Consider the following 14,300-nt stretch of genomic DNA (forward strand, 5'->3'; position numbering starts at 1 on the left):
GGCAACCCTGCCTTGTTGGATGATGGTTAGCATTTTATAGTAATAAAGTATTTTTAATTAACGTATGTGCATTGGTTTTTAGACATACTGCTGTTGTACGCTTAATAGATTATAGTATAGTATAAACGTAACTCTTACAGGCAAAGGGAAACCAAAAATAAAAAAAAAGTGTGTGACTCACTCAACTGCCATATTCGCTTTATTTCTGTGGTCTGGAATTAAACCCACAGTATCTCTGAAGTTTGCCTGTATTTATTGAAACAGGAAAATATGAAGTAAAGGTGACACTTGGCTATGGCAGAATTCTTGAAAGTGGGACTTGGTGTAGCTGAAGACTAGGAAGCACTGGCTTAGCTCCATGCTTCCTTGGGACCAGCCCAAGGTAATTTTCCCACCCTTGTCCATAGCTCAACCTCCCCTCTTAGGATCCCCTCACCCTGAGCCAAGGACTTTGGCATTGGCCCCTACTGTCCTGGGTCGGGGCTGCACCTGGGGTGGGCATGACAGAAGGGGCCGTCGTCCTCACCTTCCTGAAGAAGAGTAGCCCCCTGTGCTCTGTGATTGTCTCTGGGTCACTGCTCTCTTGTCTGGGCAAGCCCCAGGACCAGGTCACTCTGGGGATGCCCAGCTTTGAGAAGCAATTGATTATGGTTCTCTAGGGCTGGTGAAGCATTTTCCCAGGACCTTGGGTGAGCCTCCCACTTGGGCATCTGTCCTGAATGAAGGCATGTGCTTTTCCTGGAGCCAGCCCTGATCAGCAACAACCAGGTCACCTGCTCTTTGCTTGCAGGACAACTGGCCTTAGAGACCTGGGTTCCAGTCTCAGCTCTGCCACTCATCTAAGTGACCTTGAGCAAGTCATTTCCCTGACCTTAGTTTCTTCATCTTCCACTGGAGATGACAACCTTGAATGAGACAGAACCCTTTCAAGTACAGGTGACAGATACCCAACTGAAAGGGGCTTAAACTAAAAGGAAAATTTATCAGCTTGTGAAACTGCGAAGTGTGAGATTTTATCATGGTGACTTCAGGCATGGCTGGATCCAGGGATTCAAGGGCATCTTTATCATTCAACTCTGCTTTGTTCTATATTGGTATCATTCTCTGTCAGTCTTTCTCCCTCTAGTGGAAAGATTATCTCTAGAAGTTCCAGGTTTATAGGCTACTAGTTCATCAAACTTAGCAGAACCTCCAATAGTCCCAGGGATTGGGTTTCATTGGTCCAGCTCGGATCATGTGCCCAACCCTGAACCAGTCATAAGAGTTAGGGGAATGGGCTTCTCTGTCTGACCGGGTGAGGTCACATGACCATATCTGGAAAGGCAGTGTCAGACCCAACTGAAACACAGTGCACTGAAAGTGGGGAAAGTGTCCCCCAAAAGAATTGGGAGTCTGATACCAGAGATGATGCTAGGCAGCAAAATCATAAACCTTCACCAACAAGCCTACTTATTTGGAGGCTAATAGGAGAGTTAGGTGAGAAAGGCATATGAAGTCACTTTGGAAAACGCTATATCCGATTTTCTTTCTTACATCTGATTTGTGGTGCTATAATTTATTATAAAGAAGAAATGGAGGTGGACATATGGCCTCAAAGCTGTTTGAAGAATTTCAAACTTAGTTTTAAAAATAACCTGTAAGCAGTTCATTTTTTCCATTTTTTTCCTGAATCACAGGCTGACTCTGTTTTTTTCTGAATTACAGAAAAAGAAAGGGAGGAGCGCACTAAATGGGCAGCCTTAGGTGTTCCAGGGGAGGACAGAGATCAGGACAAGTTGTAGACGTGAGCGTGAAGAGCCCTGTGTGTGCATGTGTGTGTTGACGGGGGTTGGGGGTAGCCCTAGCCTCCAAGGCCCTGGCCACAAAAAGAGCCTTTGAAAGCAGCTGAGAAGCTAACCCTGGGGGTCAGGCTTGGGCCGAAGGCAGGACAGGGTAGTAGAAAGAGACGTGACTTGCAGTTGCACTGGTCTGGATTTGAATATAGGTTCTATCTGTAATTGACCGCGGTTAACACCTCACCAGGGACTCATATCACCGAGCTTCCTTCTGGAGTGGCCGGGAGACATAAATGAGATGCACAATGGTGTTCGGTGACCAGCAGCCTTCCTTTCCTCTTACTGTTATTAATAAACTCAGGGCTGGCCTGTGAGGGACAGTAGGGCAAGGTGAATGAGAACATGGACTTACGCCAGCCCAACTGGGTCGGAGTCCACAATCTCCATTTATTAATTGGGTGACCCTGGGCAAGTCACTGAACCTTTCTGTGCCTCCATTTCTCGTCTGTCCACTGGAGATGATGCTAACACCACGTCAGAAGCTGACCGTGAGGATTAAATGAGATACTACCCGCAGAGTTTGGCACATAGGGTGCCCTCTCTGCGGGAACTGTTGTCGTTCAGTAGATGCCTACCCCAGCTGCTGGGAGGGCACAGGCTATCCATGTCCCAGGCTCAGAGAGGCCAATCTGCCCAATACAGCCACACAGCTAGTATGTCAACCGCTCCAGAGCATCCTTCCACCGGCCTATCAGGCTCTAAAGGGGGACAGTAACGAGGGTCCTTCACAGATCTCTTTCAGACAGTTAAAAAAAATTGACAACAAACTGGATGTTGATCCTTCTGTGATCCACTTTGCCAAATTGCTTTCTCCCCTAAGCAGCTAGCAGGAAACAGCCAGCACCAAGCGGGAAGAAATCTGGGGGCAGTGAGAAACTTGAGAACATGGGCTCCCAGGAGGCAGGAGCCTGTGAGGGCAGGCAGGTGAGGATCCCGTGCAGCTGATGGAGGGACCTGACAGAGGAGAGGTGAGGGGCAGAGTGGGGGTAACAGGAGAAGAGCTCTAAAATGTAGAGGACCCCTCCCAGAACAGCTGGGATCGGGGCGGGGGGGACCATGTGGGCATCCCTTAAAGAGCATCTAAAAAGGAGCAATTTTACTTCTTTTTTTTTTTTAACCTTCTCCAAGTCAAAATGATTTTGTCAAACTTTAAATAATTCACATATGAAGGCAATAGGATTTGCTTTTTTAAACATTTTATTTTAATTGTCTATTTTTTATTAACAACTTTATTGAGATATAGTTTACATTACATAAAATTCACTCTTTTGAAGTATACAGTTTTAAAGTGAGTTTTAGTATATACACAGGTTTGCAACCATCCCTGCAATCTAATTTTAGAATATTTTCAGCACCCCCAAAAGAAACCCCATGCCCGTTTGATGTCACTCCCTGCTTCCACACCCCACACTACCCCCACACCAAGTAACCACTGATCTCCTTTTTGCCGCTATAGATTTGCCTATTCTGGACATTTAATCATATAAATGGAATCATACAACGTATGGTCTTTTATGACTGGCTTCTTTCACTCAAGGTGTTTTCAAGGTTCAGCCATATCGCATCAGGCATCAGTGCTTTGTTCCTTTTTAAGGCTGACTAATATTTTTATATATATATACACACATACACTACATTTTGTTTATCCATTTGCCAGTTGATGAACAGTTGTGTTGTTTCCACTTTTTGACTATTATGAATAATGATGCTATGAACATCTGTGCATAAATTTTTGTGTGAACAGATGTTTTCAATCCCCTTGGGTATATACCCACGAGTGAAATTGCTGAGTCATATAGTAACTCCAAGTTTAACATTTTGAGGAACTAACAAACTACTTCCCAAAGCAGTTTTCAGTTTCTTAATGCCACTAACTGGGGCTCACGTGCAGAACAAGGCTTATTCAAAATTCACTTTGGCTTTTCAAAATTCACATTCACCATTTTGATAATATTCATTCTTCCAATCCAAGAGCACAAGATATCTTTCCATTTCTTTGTATCATCTTCAGTTTCCTTCATCTGTGTTTTACAGTTTTCAGAGTATAGGCAACCTCCTTGGTTAGGGTTATTTCTAGGTATTTTGTTGCTTTTGATGCAATGGAAATGTTTATGCCAGTTTTAAAATTCTGGTTTTTGAAGTGCAAAAAAAAGCAAATGAAGGGCCACAAATGGCAAAATATCCTTCTTTTTGTGAGCTGTATTCTGTTGCATATATATGCTATGTCTTCTTTATCCATTCATCTATTGGTGTGCACTTAGGATGCTTCCGTGTCTTGGCAATTGTGAGTGGTGCTGCTTAATAGCAGGGTGTTTGTATCTTTTTTAATGAATGTTTTTGTCTTTCTCAGGTATGTGCTCAGGAGCGGAATAGCTGGGCCATGTAGTGGTTCTGTTTTGGGGTTTTTGAGTAGCCTCCATATTGTTTTCCATGGTGGCTGTACCGATTTACATTCCCACCTACAGTGTATTTGAGCCATATCATAATTCAATTTTCAAGTCTTTTTTCTCTAATCACTACCCATGTTACGTTACCACTTGCTTGGATCCAATGCATCATCTATTTGCTGCTTCATTTTCCTTTGAATTCTCTCTGACTCTGGAACGAAACTGCCTTGGGTTGTGTCCTGGCTCTGCCAGTTGTTAGCTGTGTGACCGTGAGAAGACATTGAACCTCTCAGTGCCTCAGTTTTCTTAGCCATAAAGTTGAGGGGGAAAAAAGCTCCTGGTCACAGGTTTAGTCTGAAGATTAGAGCTAACATATGTGAAGCTCTTTGGAACAGTGCCTGGCAGAGGGTAAGTGTAGTTTAAGGGTCTGCTGTGATTGTCATTACTGGCAGTATCACTGTTACGTGTTAGGACCACGATATGTAGGCCATTCACATGGCATCTAATTGGATTCAATGCGTGAAAGGTGGTGTCAGACTCAGGGCCACATCTTCTAAGGTCATTCTAATGACCCATGACATCCCCCTGCCTCTTAAGAATGTCAAGTGCTCACTCTGCTGGACAATATCTCAGGCTTGGGCTGAGCCCCAGAAGCCACAGTTCCTACCATTTCCTCCAAGGTCTGGGTGTTCAGTGAAGTAGGTTGCTGGCCCTTTAAGAGGCAGTAGCTAGCTCCCAGTTGCCATGGAGACAGCTGGATACAGACCGGGTAGCAGCAAGCAGCATGTCCTCCAAAGTTCAGTCCAAAGGTGGGAAGAGGGCTGAGGTGTGGGGAGGGGGGGTGCGCTGGAAAGAGGAGGTGATCTTCTCCCTCACAATCCACCCAGGGGTGGCCCTGAAGGATTCTGCTCTTGGGACGCCTGCCCCACCTTGTCCTTCTCCCCAGGGTCCACCATCTCAGCCTTTTCTTTCTCCATAGGCTCCAAAGCCAAAGGCCACCAGCCCTCAGCCCAAGAGAGTCTGGCACCCCCAGAGGCCAATGCTGAAGCCATCCACTTCCTCAACTCCCTCCGTGAGCCTGGGCAGTGGAGGCGGAGCGGGTGGGCACCAGTGTGGACGAGAGGGAAGAAAGAAGGCCCAGACCTAGCCCTCGTCTCTCTCAGCCTTGATTCTCCTGAGACTCAGAAAGGGCATGAGGTCTATTTGTTGATATTCTTCAAGGGAAGACCCCAGGGACACGGTGGGGATTAGTGGGCGGCAAGGGGGTCTTCACCTACTGGCGGCTGTAGAGGCCAGTGGAGGGGAGGCAGGGCTGCCTGGGAGACGTGGAGTGAAGAGGGGCTGGGTGGACGCTCTGGAGGCACTGGTAACCAGGAGGGCAGAGAGTTGAGGTCTAAAAGCTGAGACTTTAACTGTCCCCATTGGACCCTCACCCCCAGGGCAGGAGGAGCTGCTGATGCTGTTCTTCTCGGAGGCTCTGGTCATGGTCTCGGACACAGGGCAGCCTCAGGGAGAACTGACCATCGAGGTGCAGATGGGGAAACACAAGGACAAATTTGGCGTCATGTCACGCTGCCTCTTTGTGCATGCCTTTAGCCGAGGCTTCATGGACAACATACTCTGTGGAAACTCCCTTCTGGGTAGAGTTTCTGCTGCCTGACACCCTCCACCCTCATCCTTCCCCACTGCCCTCCCCCCACCCCCGACACTCCCAGGACTTTCACTCAGGACCAACCCTTTGACCTCACCTTGGGACTAGAATGAAGCAAAGAAAGTGCATGGGACATGGGGGTGACTGGGGGGTTAATCACAGCCTCAAGGTAAAAGCACTGCTTAGTTTACCCTGTGGCCACCCTACACCTGAGTCCCCCAGCCTGGGCCACCACCCTCCCTTCCTGCAATCTCCAGCCCTATCTCCTGTGACAGCAGCATTCACCTCCCTCCTCCCAGGCTACCTGTCATGGAAACTGGAGCCCATGGAACAACATAATCAGGAGTTCATCAAGGTACCTCCTAGGGTCCCCAGCCTTGATCTCAATCCAGGGTGAGACCCTGGGGATGAGAGACAAAGAGGGGGCTCAGAGGAATGTCATCCCCAACTCATCCCAGTTCCCCTGCAACCACACACAACCTGGGAATCAATCTGTCCAGGGTCCTGGAGGTCAGCAGTGGGTTGCTTCTGATAACCCTTTCCTGATACACAACTCCTGGGTCCATCCCACCCTGGTTCTCCTCCAGCCCGAGTGCCCTGTGTCTCCCTGGAGGCCATGTGGATAGGCCTCACCCAGAGCCTGGCCTTTCCCAATGGCCACCAGCTTACCTCCAAATTCTCCTGCTCTGTGCCCCCAACACCCAGTCCCAACCACTTCACTAACTTCTGGAATGTGTGACCCATTTGACTTCTGAAATGAAACCACTTGTGCTTTATAATCTTCCCACAGATACTGTGCCCATCTTTTATTTTTATTTATTGGGGTTTTTTTTAGAGGGGGAGGTCATTAGATTTATTATTACTATTATTATTTTAACTGGAGGAATGGGGGATTGAACCCAGGACCTCATGCATGCTAAGCACGCACTCTACCACTTAGCTATACCCACCCCCATTTTAAAATCTGTATTCTGAAGTGCCTTTGCTTTTTAACTTTATGTTGTACTGTAATATGACTTCTATTCTTGAACTGTGCCATATATGGAAGGTTTTCTATCCAAATCTCCCCTCAGTTTTCTCATATGTCAAGGAGAATGGACAAGGTGACCTCTGGGAGATCTTGTCTGTGTACAGTCCAGTGAGTCCCTGATTCTCCCCTCCATGCTCTGGCCCTTAGTTCCCCATCCTCCCCATGGAACGGAAGATGAGTTTGCTGAAGCAGGATGATCAGCTGGCCATGACCAGAATTGTCAAGGAGGGCGAGGTAAGGATGAGAGCCAGATGGGAGGCATAATCTACATCATCTTTGGAACCAGGCACAGAGGACAGATTGGGTCCAGCTAGGAGCCTGGACTGGGGACCATATGGACTAGACCATATGCTCACCGCCTGGCTTGTTCAAGCTCCCCACCCAGTTCCTGGCTCGAGGCCCCTGACTCAGATTTATCCTGAACAGGAAGTGAAGACTGAAGTGACTTCTTTCCCCTGGCACTCAATTGCGGGCTTCGTCTCCGAGGCTGCCAACCTGGTGTTGCTGAGGGTGATGGCCTGGCGGCAGACGGTGCCCAGCAATGCCCGTTTCCTGGCCTTGGACACAGAGGGCAAACTCTGCTATTCCACTTATGTAAGCGGCCTCCCGGGGTTGGGGGCTTGGCCTGGGGCAAACTAGAAGGGGCATGGAGGATGCTGAGGTGGGAGAAAAGACAGCTGTGGAGGAAGAGAGGGTGGGGATAAAACCAGGGCATGGAGGTGAGACTTCCAATGGCAGGAGAAAGCAAGACTGCATCTGTTAGAGAGAAGTTCAAGTGTGAGGCAGGTAGAATGAGTGAGAGGGACCAAAAAGTGGGAGCCGTGGAAGAAAGCTATGCTTTTTGCACAGAAGTCAGTCCAGGAAAAATAAACCTAGTGGGGGCTACTCTTAAAGACACCTTCTTTAACATCAGGAAATACAACATCTCCAACTGCACTTAAATATTATTTCATTATGTCTCAACCCTGAAGGGCGCTCTTTTTTTCTTTTCTTTTGGCTGAGATTTCATCATCAACATACTTAGGACATCCTGCAATATGTGATCTTGAAGCTATGCCTCTGAACACACACGTTGGGTGCTGATTTGACCAATTTTGTAAACTACATTCTAGTCTTTTCTAGACTAGACTAGACAAATAAAAAACAGCAATGTGTTTGACACAAATAGGCACATGCCATTTCCCCCCCATTTACTTTGAAACATGAGTCTTATGTTAGCAATTTTCTCCCTATGGCTGTGGTCATAACAAGGGCTTGAGTTTTAATTACAACAGGGCAGCCTGCGTGGGCTTGAGGAAGCCACAAATTTCTGTCTAGTTCCTCTTCAGAGCTTCACTACCTCTCTTCCCCGCAAATAGCCCAGCTCCCACCCCTCCACGACACACTCACACCTAATTGGTCATCCCTGTTAGAGAATCTGCCAGCTGGAAGCACTTGGTCATCCAGGTAGCAAGGGGAGGGGCTGGAGCAGCAGGGTGGATCTGGCTCTTTATAAGGGGATCCCAACTTAACTTGAGGGTGCAACTCAAATCTCGGATGCCTGAGGGTCTGGACAGCCAAGGGTTGAATATCAATAGTGAACAAGCAATGAAGCTGCAAGATGGAGAAGAGGGCCAGGGTGAGGTGTCGGGGGAGACCCTGGTGGGCCTCCACCTCACCTCCCTCCTTCCATTTTGGTTGCTGCCAGCAAGCCCTAGGTTCCCAGACGATCCAGGTGGGCCATCAGCAGGTGGAAGTGTTCATTGTGGAGCAGACTGTACACTCGGAGAAGGGCATCCCCATGTCCTGCCAGTTCTACCTGCTCTCTGATGGGTGAGCTACTGATGGTGGGGCCAAGGGGGCAGTATTGAGCACAAGCACAGGACCTCAACCACTCGGTGGGGATGCGGCAAAGGGAGAATCCTGTTTCTGGGGACATCACCCAGGAGAGTTGCTGTTGAGATCTGAGTCTCCCTGCTTTATCCACATCATTCACCCTTTCTTTACATATTGTCATTTTTCTGATCCTGACAATGCCTCACAAACCTCACCAAAGAGCCCTGAATGGCTGGGGCAGCCAATGCCGACTCCACAGGCCCTAAGGCATAGGTAAAGCAGCTGCCACAGGTGTGGGTGTGATACTGAAAAACACCAAGGTTTGAACAACTCAGCACTCAATAAAATCAACGTTCTGGGGGAAGCATCCTGGCATACTGCCAAGCTGTCACCAGTAAAGTGCAGGCATCAAATCCTAAGAAAATTCAGGGAGAAGCATTTGTTTCTTGAAATTTCCAAAAAAGTATTGACAGAGCCACTATACTGGAAAAAACAGTAATCAGAACATCATTGGCATTCTTTATTTCATAATTTAGCTTGTTGTTTCTATTTTGATTATATCACACAGCAGGAGGCTCATGATTTTTTTAGTGCTTACACCCCTAAAGGTCTCAGTCTAACCCTGGTACACAGGCACACACCTTAAAGAACCCAGTTTGAAAAGCAGGAGCCATTATCTGGGGATCTAGAAATGAACAGGATCCTGGAACTCAAAGACAAGTTGGGGGGCGGGGGAGATAGCAATAAAGGGAGGGCCCCGGGACATCCTTCAGGATGTAGGCTGGTCTAGGAGGACTCACACCTTCTTTGTTGTTGCACTCCAGGCACCTGGCCAAGAGGATCCAGGTGGGCTCCCCAGGTTGCTGCATGGTCACTAAGGTGCCCATCTTGAGGGAAGAGGGTGAGTGAAGCTTCTGGCTAGTGGGACAGTGAACAGAGGGTGGGGAAACCTGGAGCCTTCTTGGGTGCAGGGGCTGGATTGAGTGTGCCATGAGTGGGATGGGAGCTAGAAATCAGATGGTGAAACTTTGCTTTCCAGCCCTTGTCCCCAAGGCAACTGGGCGAGGATCATTTTGCTGGGAACCCCTTCCAGCAACTCGGCCCTTGTGGACAGAACCCTGGGGTTTTACCTGAGCCTGCAATTTGGGTGCCCTTGGGCATCCCTCTATATCAAAGGACAGTTCTGGGGTGGTAATACACAGCCTTCCTCCCTCCCCACCCAGATGATATTGAGCCGCGCCCAGTATTTGAGAAGAAGCCCCTGTTGTGGGAGGAGGACATGGAGCTCTACTCAAGGTTCATGGACCGGAAGGTGAGGAGGTGCTGCAGCCAGCCTGAGGTCCGCATCCTCCCCATCCCCATGCCCTGGGCATAAATTCCACCCTTAATGATTTCCTTTTCTGCCTGGTTGAAACGCACACCCTCGAGTGTTCCTAAGCCCTCGATGAAGCTAAGTAGGGGAGACTCCTGGGATGCAGGAATCCCGGGTCTGGCTCAGGCTTGGTCCCCCGCCAGGAGGAGCTCCGCCTCAGCCACAGCAGCTATCTGCGGCTCCATCCCGAGGCCCAGGCGCTCATCTCCGACTTCCTGCTCTTCCTGCTGCTGCGCCAGCCGGCCGACGTGGTCACCTTCGCCGCCGAATACTTCGGCCCCTTCGCGAAGCGACACCCGCCAACCCCGGCCTTGCGCTCCTCCAATCGACCCAGCCCCTTCCGCGCGCTGGACCTGGAGTGCATCGATGGCGAGGAGGACCAGGCAGGGAGCTAGGCGGGCGGGGGCCCCGTAGGCGGTAGAGGCTGGGCTCGGACTCCGGCGGGACACACCCGGGAGGCCCGCTTTCAGCCCTGCGGTTTCTATGGGAATAAATCCGGGGCCTCCCCGCGGCTCTGCTGTCTGCCGGAACCTTCCTTGGCCAGCATCTCGCGTCTTAGGCTAAAAATAGGAACCGTAAACTCGGTTTATCCAGCGATTTAATGCCTTTCTTCCTAGATGTCGTTATGATCAATATCCCTATTTTTACAGTTAAGAAAATAGAGGCACAAAAACTTTAAGTAACTGAGTTAGCAAGTGGGAAGCAGGATTCAAACTGGACTTTGGATTCCCCAAACCCACACTTTTAGTCACTAGGTTAGCCGGAATGGAGGGGCGGGGCTTCTTGGCACTCAGAATCATTATGAATTCCACGGAGCTTAACTGTCCACTCCCCTGCCTAAGAGAAAGAGCAGATGATGTGGGGAGGGGCTGATGAGGAAGGGATCTGATTCACCACTGGCCTTGCTCATCTCCTCCGAAGCTTTCCAACCACGGCGCCCCCCTCTTTCCCTCCTCCAGCTCTCACACTCCACCTGTTTCCTCCTGGTTCCCAAGGACACAAGGAACCCCCAAACTGCATGATGGGGAAGCCCCTTACTGGCTCCCTAAGAAAAAGGATGAGTAGGTGATCATCACCTCCTTTAGGATCCTTGCTTGTTGTCAGTTCTGGCCCAGAACTGTTTCTGCTTAATACTGATTACAGTTCAGTAACAAATATTAAGGCAAGCTCCCCTGAGGCAGCTGGTAATGGGCATGCAGGCTCCACCCCTCCATCTGTCCATTCCTTGGACCTGCTAGTTGAGGGACTCCAGAGAAGCTTTGCACTCTAATGGAGTGGGCCAATATGTACAAGGCTTTACTGATGGAAATATTCTCTATCTGCAGTATCCAATATAGCAGCCACTAGTCACATGTGGCCACTGAGCACTAGAAATGTGGTTAATGTGACTGAAGAACTGAAATTCTACTTGAATCTTAATTAATTTCAATTTAAATAGCCATATGTGGCTAGTGGCTACCAGAATGGACCACAACAGCTCTAGAAGATAAGTTCTTTTCATTCAGTCAGGCAATCAGCTCAACAAATATTGGTCTCCTTCCATGTGCCAGGGCTATTCTAAGCACTGGGAGATCAGCAGGGACAAGACCAAGTCCCTGTCTTCATGGTATTTGCAGGTAGCATGGGGAGATAGACAATAAACACAAAAGATAATTTCTCATGTGAAATTTCAGACATTTCTGAAAACAATGAGGGCCAAGTCATTGATAGAAAGTGGCTCAGGGTTGGAGGGTCGAGTGTGGAGAGGTCAGGGAGGGCCTGTCTTGTGTCTCAGCTGAGTTGGGATCTGAATGATAAGGAGTCAGACCTGTGAAGAGCTGCGGGAAAAGCATTTTAGGCAGAGGATACAGCAAGTGCAAAGGCTCTGAACAAGGCACATTGGGGACTGAAAGTCAGTGAGACTCCTGTGAGGAGGGGGGAGGAGAAGCTGGCAATGAGGGTGCTCAGCCACGGTGAGGAAAGGAGGGCTGGGTCTTGGAGGGCTTCCTAGGCCCTGGCAAGTTCTCTTCATCCATGGAGAATGGAAACTGACTCAGCCCAATGCACCCAGAATGTTCCTATAAAGATTGTGAAAGCCCCATCCAGTCCCAGACACTCTGCAGCAGTCAGGAAAGACGGGAAGGGCAGTACCATCCAACCCATAGGCAGCCTTCCGTGGCTGAGCACTCTTGAATCAGGTGACTTGGGAAAAGTAAGTCTGCCACTTCCTTACCTGCTCTGTGACATTTATTTCAAAATTAGGTTTTTTAAAATGATTTTTAAATTTATTTATTTAGGCAGGAGAAGGTAATTAGTTTTGTTTTTAGAGGAGGTATTGGGGATTAAAGCCAGGACCTCATGCATGCTAAATATGCACTTTACTGCCTGAGCTACACCCTCCCCCCAAAACTAGTTTGTTTTTAGATCATATCATTTGTCCCCAGAGCTTTGATGACCCTCTTCTTACTCCATAATACTAAGATATATATGTCTCAGAACAAAATAAAAACAGACATGGAGCACTTCTGAATTGCCAGGCACTGGACTAGGATGTGGGGATGCTGTGTGAGCATCAGAGCCAGGCCCCACCTACACGGCACACGGTCAGACTAGAAGGGAAGAGACATCAGTCAAGGGTCCCATGGATGAATGTGTAAATGTAGACCATGGAAAGTGCTAAGAAGGAAACATATACCTGCAACATTAGGTTGTTTGATGTAGCCTTGACCTACTGTGAGAGCCCAGGGAGGCAGAGGAAAAGGAATAGTAATAAGAGCAAAACCTATACAGCACTTACTAATGCTAATCCCTCTACACATGATAATTCATGTGATTCTCACAACACCCCTATGAGGTAGGTTCTGTTACTATACCCATTTTACAGATGAAGGAAAAGTTAAAGCCAAGGACATATAACTGGTTAGTGGCAGAACCAGGATTTAGATCTGGGGAGTCTGGCTCGGGTCCCTATGGGGATCCACTCTGATAAACAGATCAGATGCACATCTCTGGAGATAGGTCCCAGAACAGAAAAGAGGCACCTTCCTGCTTTAGATAACAGAGTAGGCTTGGCTGTATCCTGTCTTTCCCCTTCCCCAGGCACCCAGACACTCCCTGGATCCCTAATGCATTGTCACTGACAGCAGATTCACTGCTGTGAGGTGCCCAGGTAGATGAGGACGGCATTGTGCTGAGGGAGCACACAGCCTGGCCCTGGAGAAATCAAGGGAGGCTTCCTGGAAGGGGTCACACCACAGCTGAATCCTGAATGACAAGAGGCTCTTTGCCAGGCAGAGGATGTGGAGGATGTTTGGAGAGGAAGCAACATGTGCAAAGGCCTGGAGACGAGAGGGAGGGAACATGGAATGTCTGAGCCCCTGCAAGGGGTTCAGAATGAGACTGTGAAGGGTCTGGGACCCCAACTAAAGTGTTGCCCGCTATCTGGGAGACTGAGAGACCTTGGAATGTGGGTTAGGCAAATACCTGAATGCCAGCCTGTTTCTGAGTTTTTTCTTTCCCTCAGAAACCATGAGAGCAGATAAACTAAAAGCAGTGTTATAGATTGACGGAGTCCTACAAAAAGAATTTTACATTTTGACATTTGACAGCAAAAAACAAAAACAAAAACAAAACAATAAAACAGGGCTGGTAATGCCCTTGGAAGGTGCAGATATGACCTTCTGAATCTCTGTCGTATTTATGAATTTGACTACATTATGTACCTCATGTAAGTGGAATCACACCATAGTGGTCCTTTGGCATCTGGCTTATTTCATTTAGCATAATGTTTTCAAGGTTCATCCATATTATAGCATGTATCAGGATTTCATTCCTTTTTAAAGGCTGAATAATATTCCATTGCATGGCTATAACAAATTTTGTTTATTCATCTGTTGATGGACGTTTGGGTTGTTTCCACCTTTTGGTTATTGTGAAAAATGTTACTCAGAACATGAGTGTACAAGTATCTGTTTGAATCTCTGCTTTCAATAAACCAGAATAGTAATATTGACACAGTCCACTGATCTTTTTCAGATTTCCCCCATTTTACTTATACTCACATGTGTGTATATTAAGTTCTGTATAGTATATTGTAAATGTGTATGTTTGTGTATTCTCCACCAAGGTCAGGGTACTGAATAGTTTCAACACCACAAGGATCTTTCAAGTTACTTTTTCAGAATCACACACACCTCTCTCTCTACCTCCGACCTCACCCATCTCTACTAAC

The 14,300-nt window shown here is 48.0% G+C and overlaps 1 protein-coding gene across 3 annotated transcripts; it reads left to right on the plus strand.

The window, feature by feature from the left end:
* Nucleotides 1–80: 80 nt before the first annotated feature.
* On the plus strand, nucleotides 81–14,079 carry CATIP (ciliogenesis associated TTC17 interacting protein). Of its 3 annotated transcripts, none has more exons than XM_045512030.2 (10): nucleotides 195–382; nucleotides 5,202–5,294; nucleotides 5,662–5,862; nucleotides 6,173–6,228; nucleotides 7,051–7,137; nucleotides 7,330–7,497; nucleotides 8,591–8,715; nucleotides 9,543–9,619; nucleotides 9,942–10,030; nucleotides 10,234–14,079. In XM_045512030.2, the coding sequence occupies exons 3-10, from the start codon at nucleotides 5,679–5,681 to the stop codon at nucleotides 10,483–10,485; spliced, it is 1,038 nt and encodes a 345-aa protein (XP_045367986.1). In that variant the 5' UTR covers nucleotides 195–382; nucleotides 5,202–5,294; nucleotides 5,662–5,678; the 3' UTR covers nucleotides 10,486–14,079. The 3 variants fall into 3 exon arrangements, with proteins under 3 accessions (XP_045367985.1, XP_045367986.1, XP_010947067.1); XM_010948765.3 differs by lacking the exon at nucleotides 195–382 and adding an exon at nucleotides 398–5,031; XM_045512029.2 differs by having other exon boundaries at nucleotides 81–382; nucleotides 5,202–6,228.
* Nucleotides 14,080–14,300: the final 221 nt, after the last annotated feature.

The sequence above is a fragment of the Camelus bactrianus genome, chromosome 5 (genome assembly GCF_048773025.1).
Source record: "Camelus bactrianus isolate YW-2024 breed Bactrian camel chromosome 5, ASM4877302v1, whole genome shotgun sequence".
Lineage (NCBI taxonomy): Eukaryota > Metazoa > Chordata > Mammalia > Artiodactyla > Camelidae > Camelus > Camelus bactrianus.

Coding starts and splice junctions, on each gene's coding strand:
- CATIP (XM_010948765.3), top strand. CDS start 5,007: ATGTCCTCCAAAGTTCAGTCCAAAG. Junction 5,863..6,172: donor CTGTGGAAACTCCCTTCTGG/GTAGAGTTTCTG, acceptor CCCTCCTCCCAG/GCTACCTGTCATGGAAACTG. Junction 7,138..7,329: donor GAATTGTCAAGGAGGGCGAG/GTAAGGATGAGA, acceptor TATCCTGAACAG/GAAGTGAAGACTGAAGTGAC.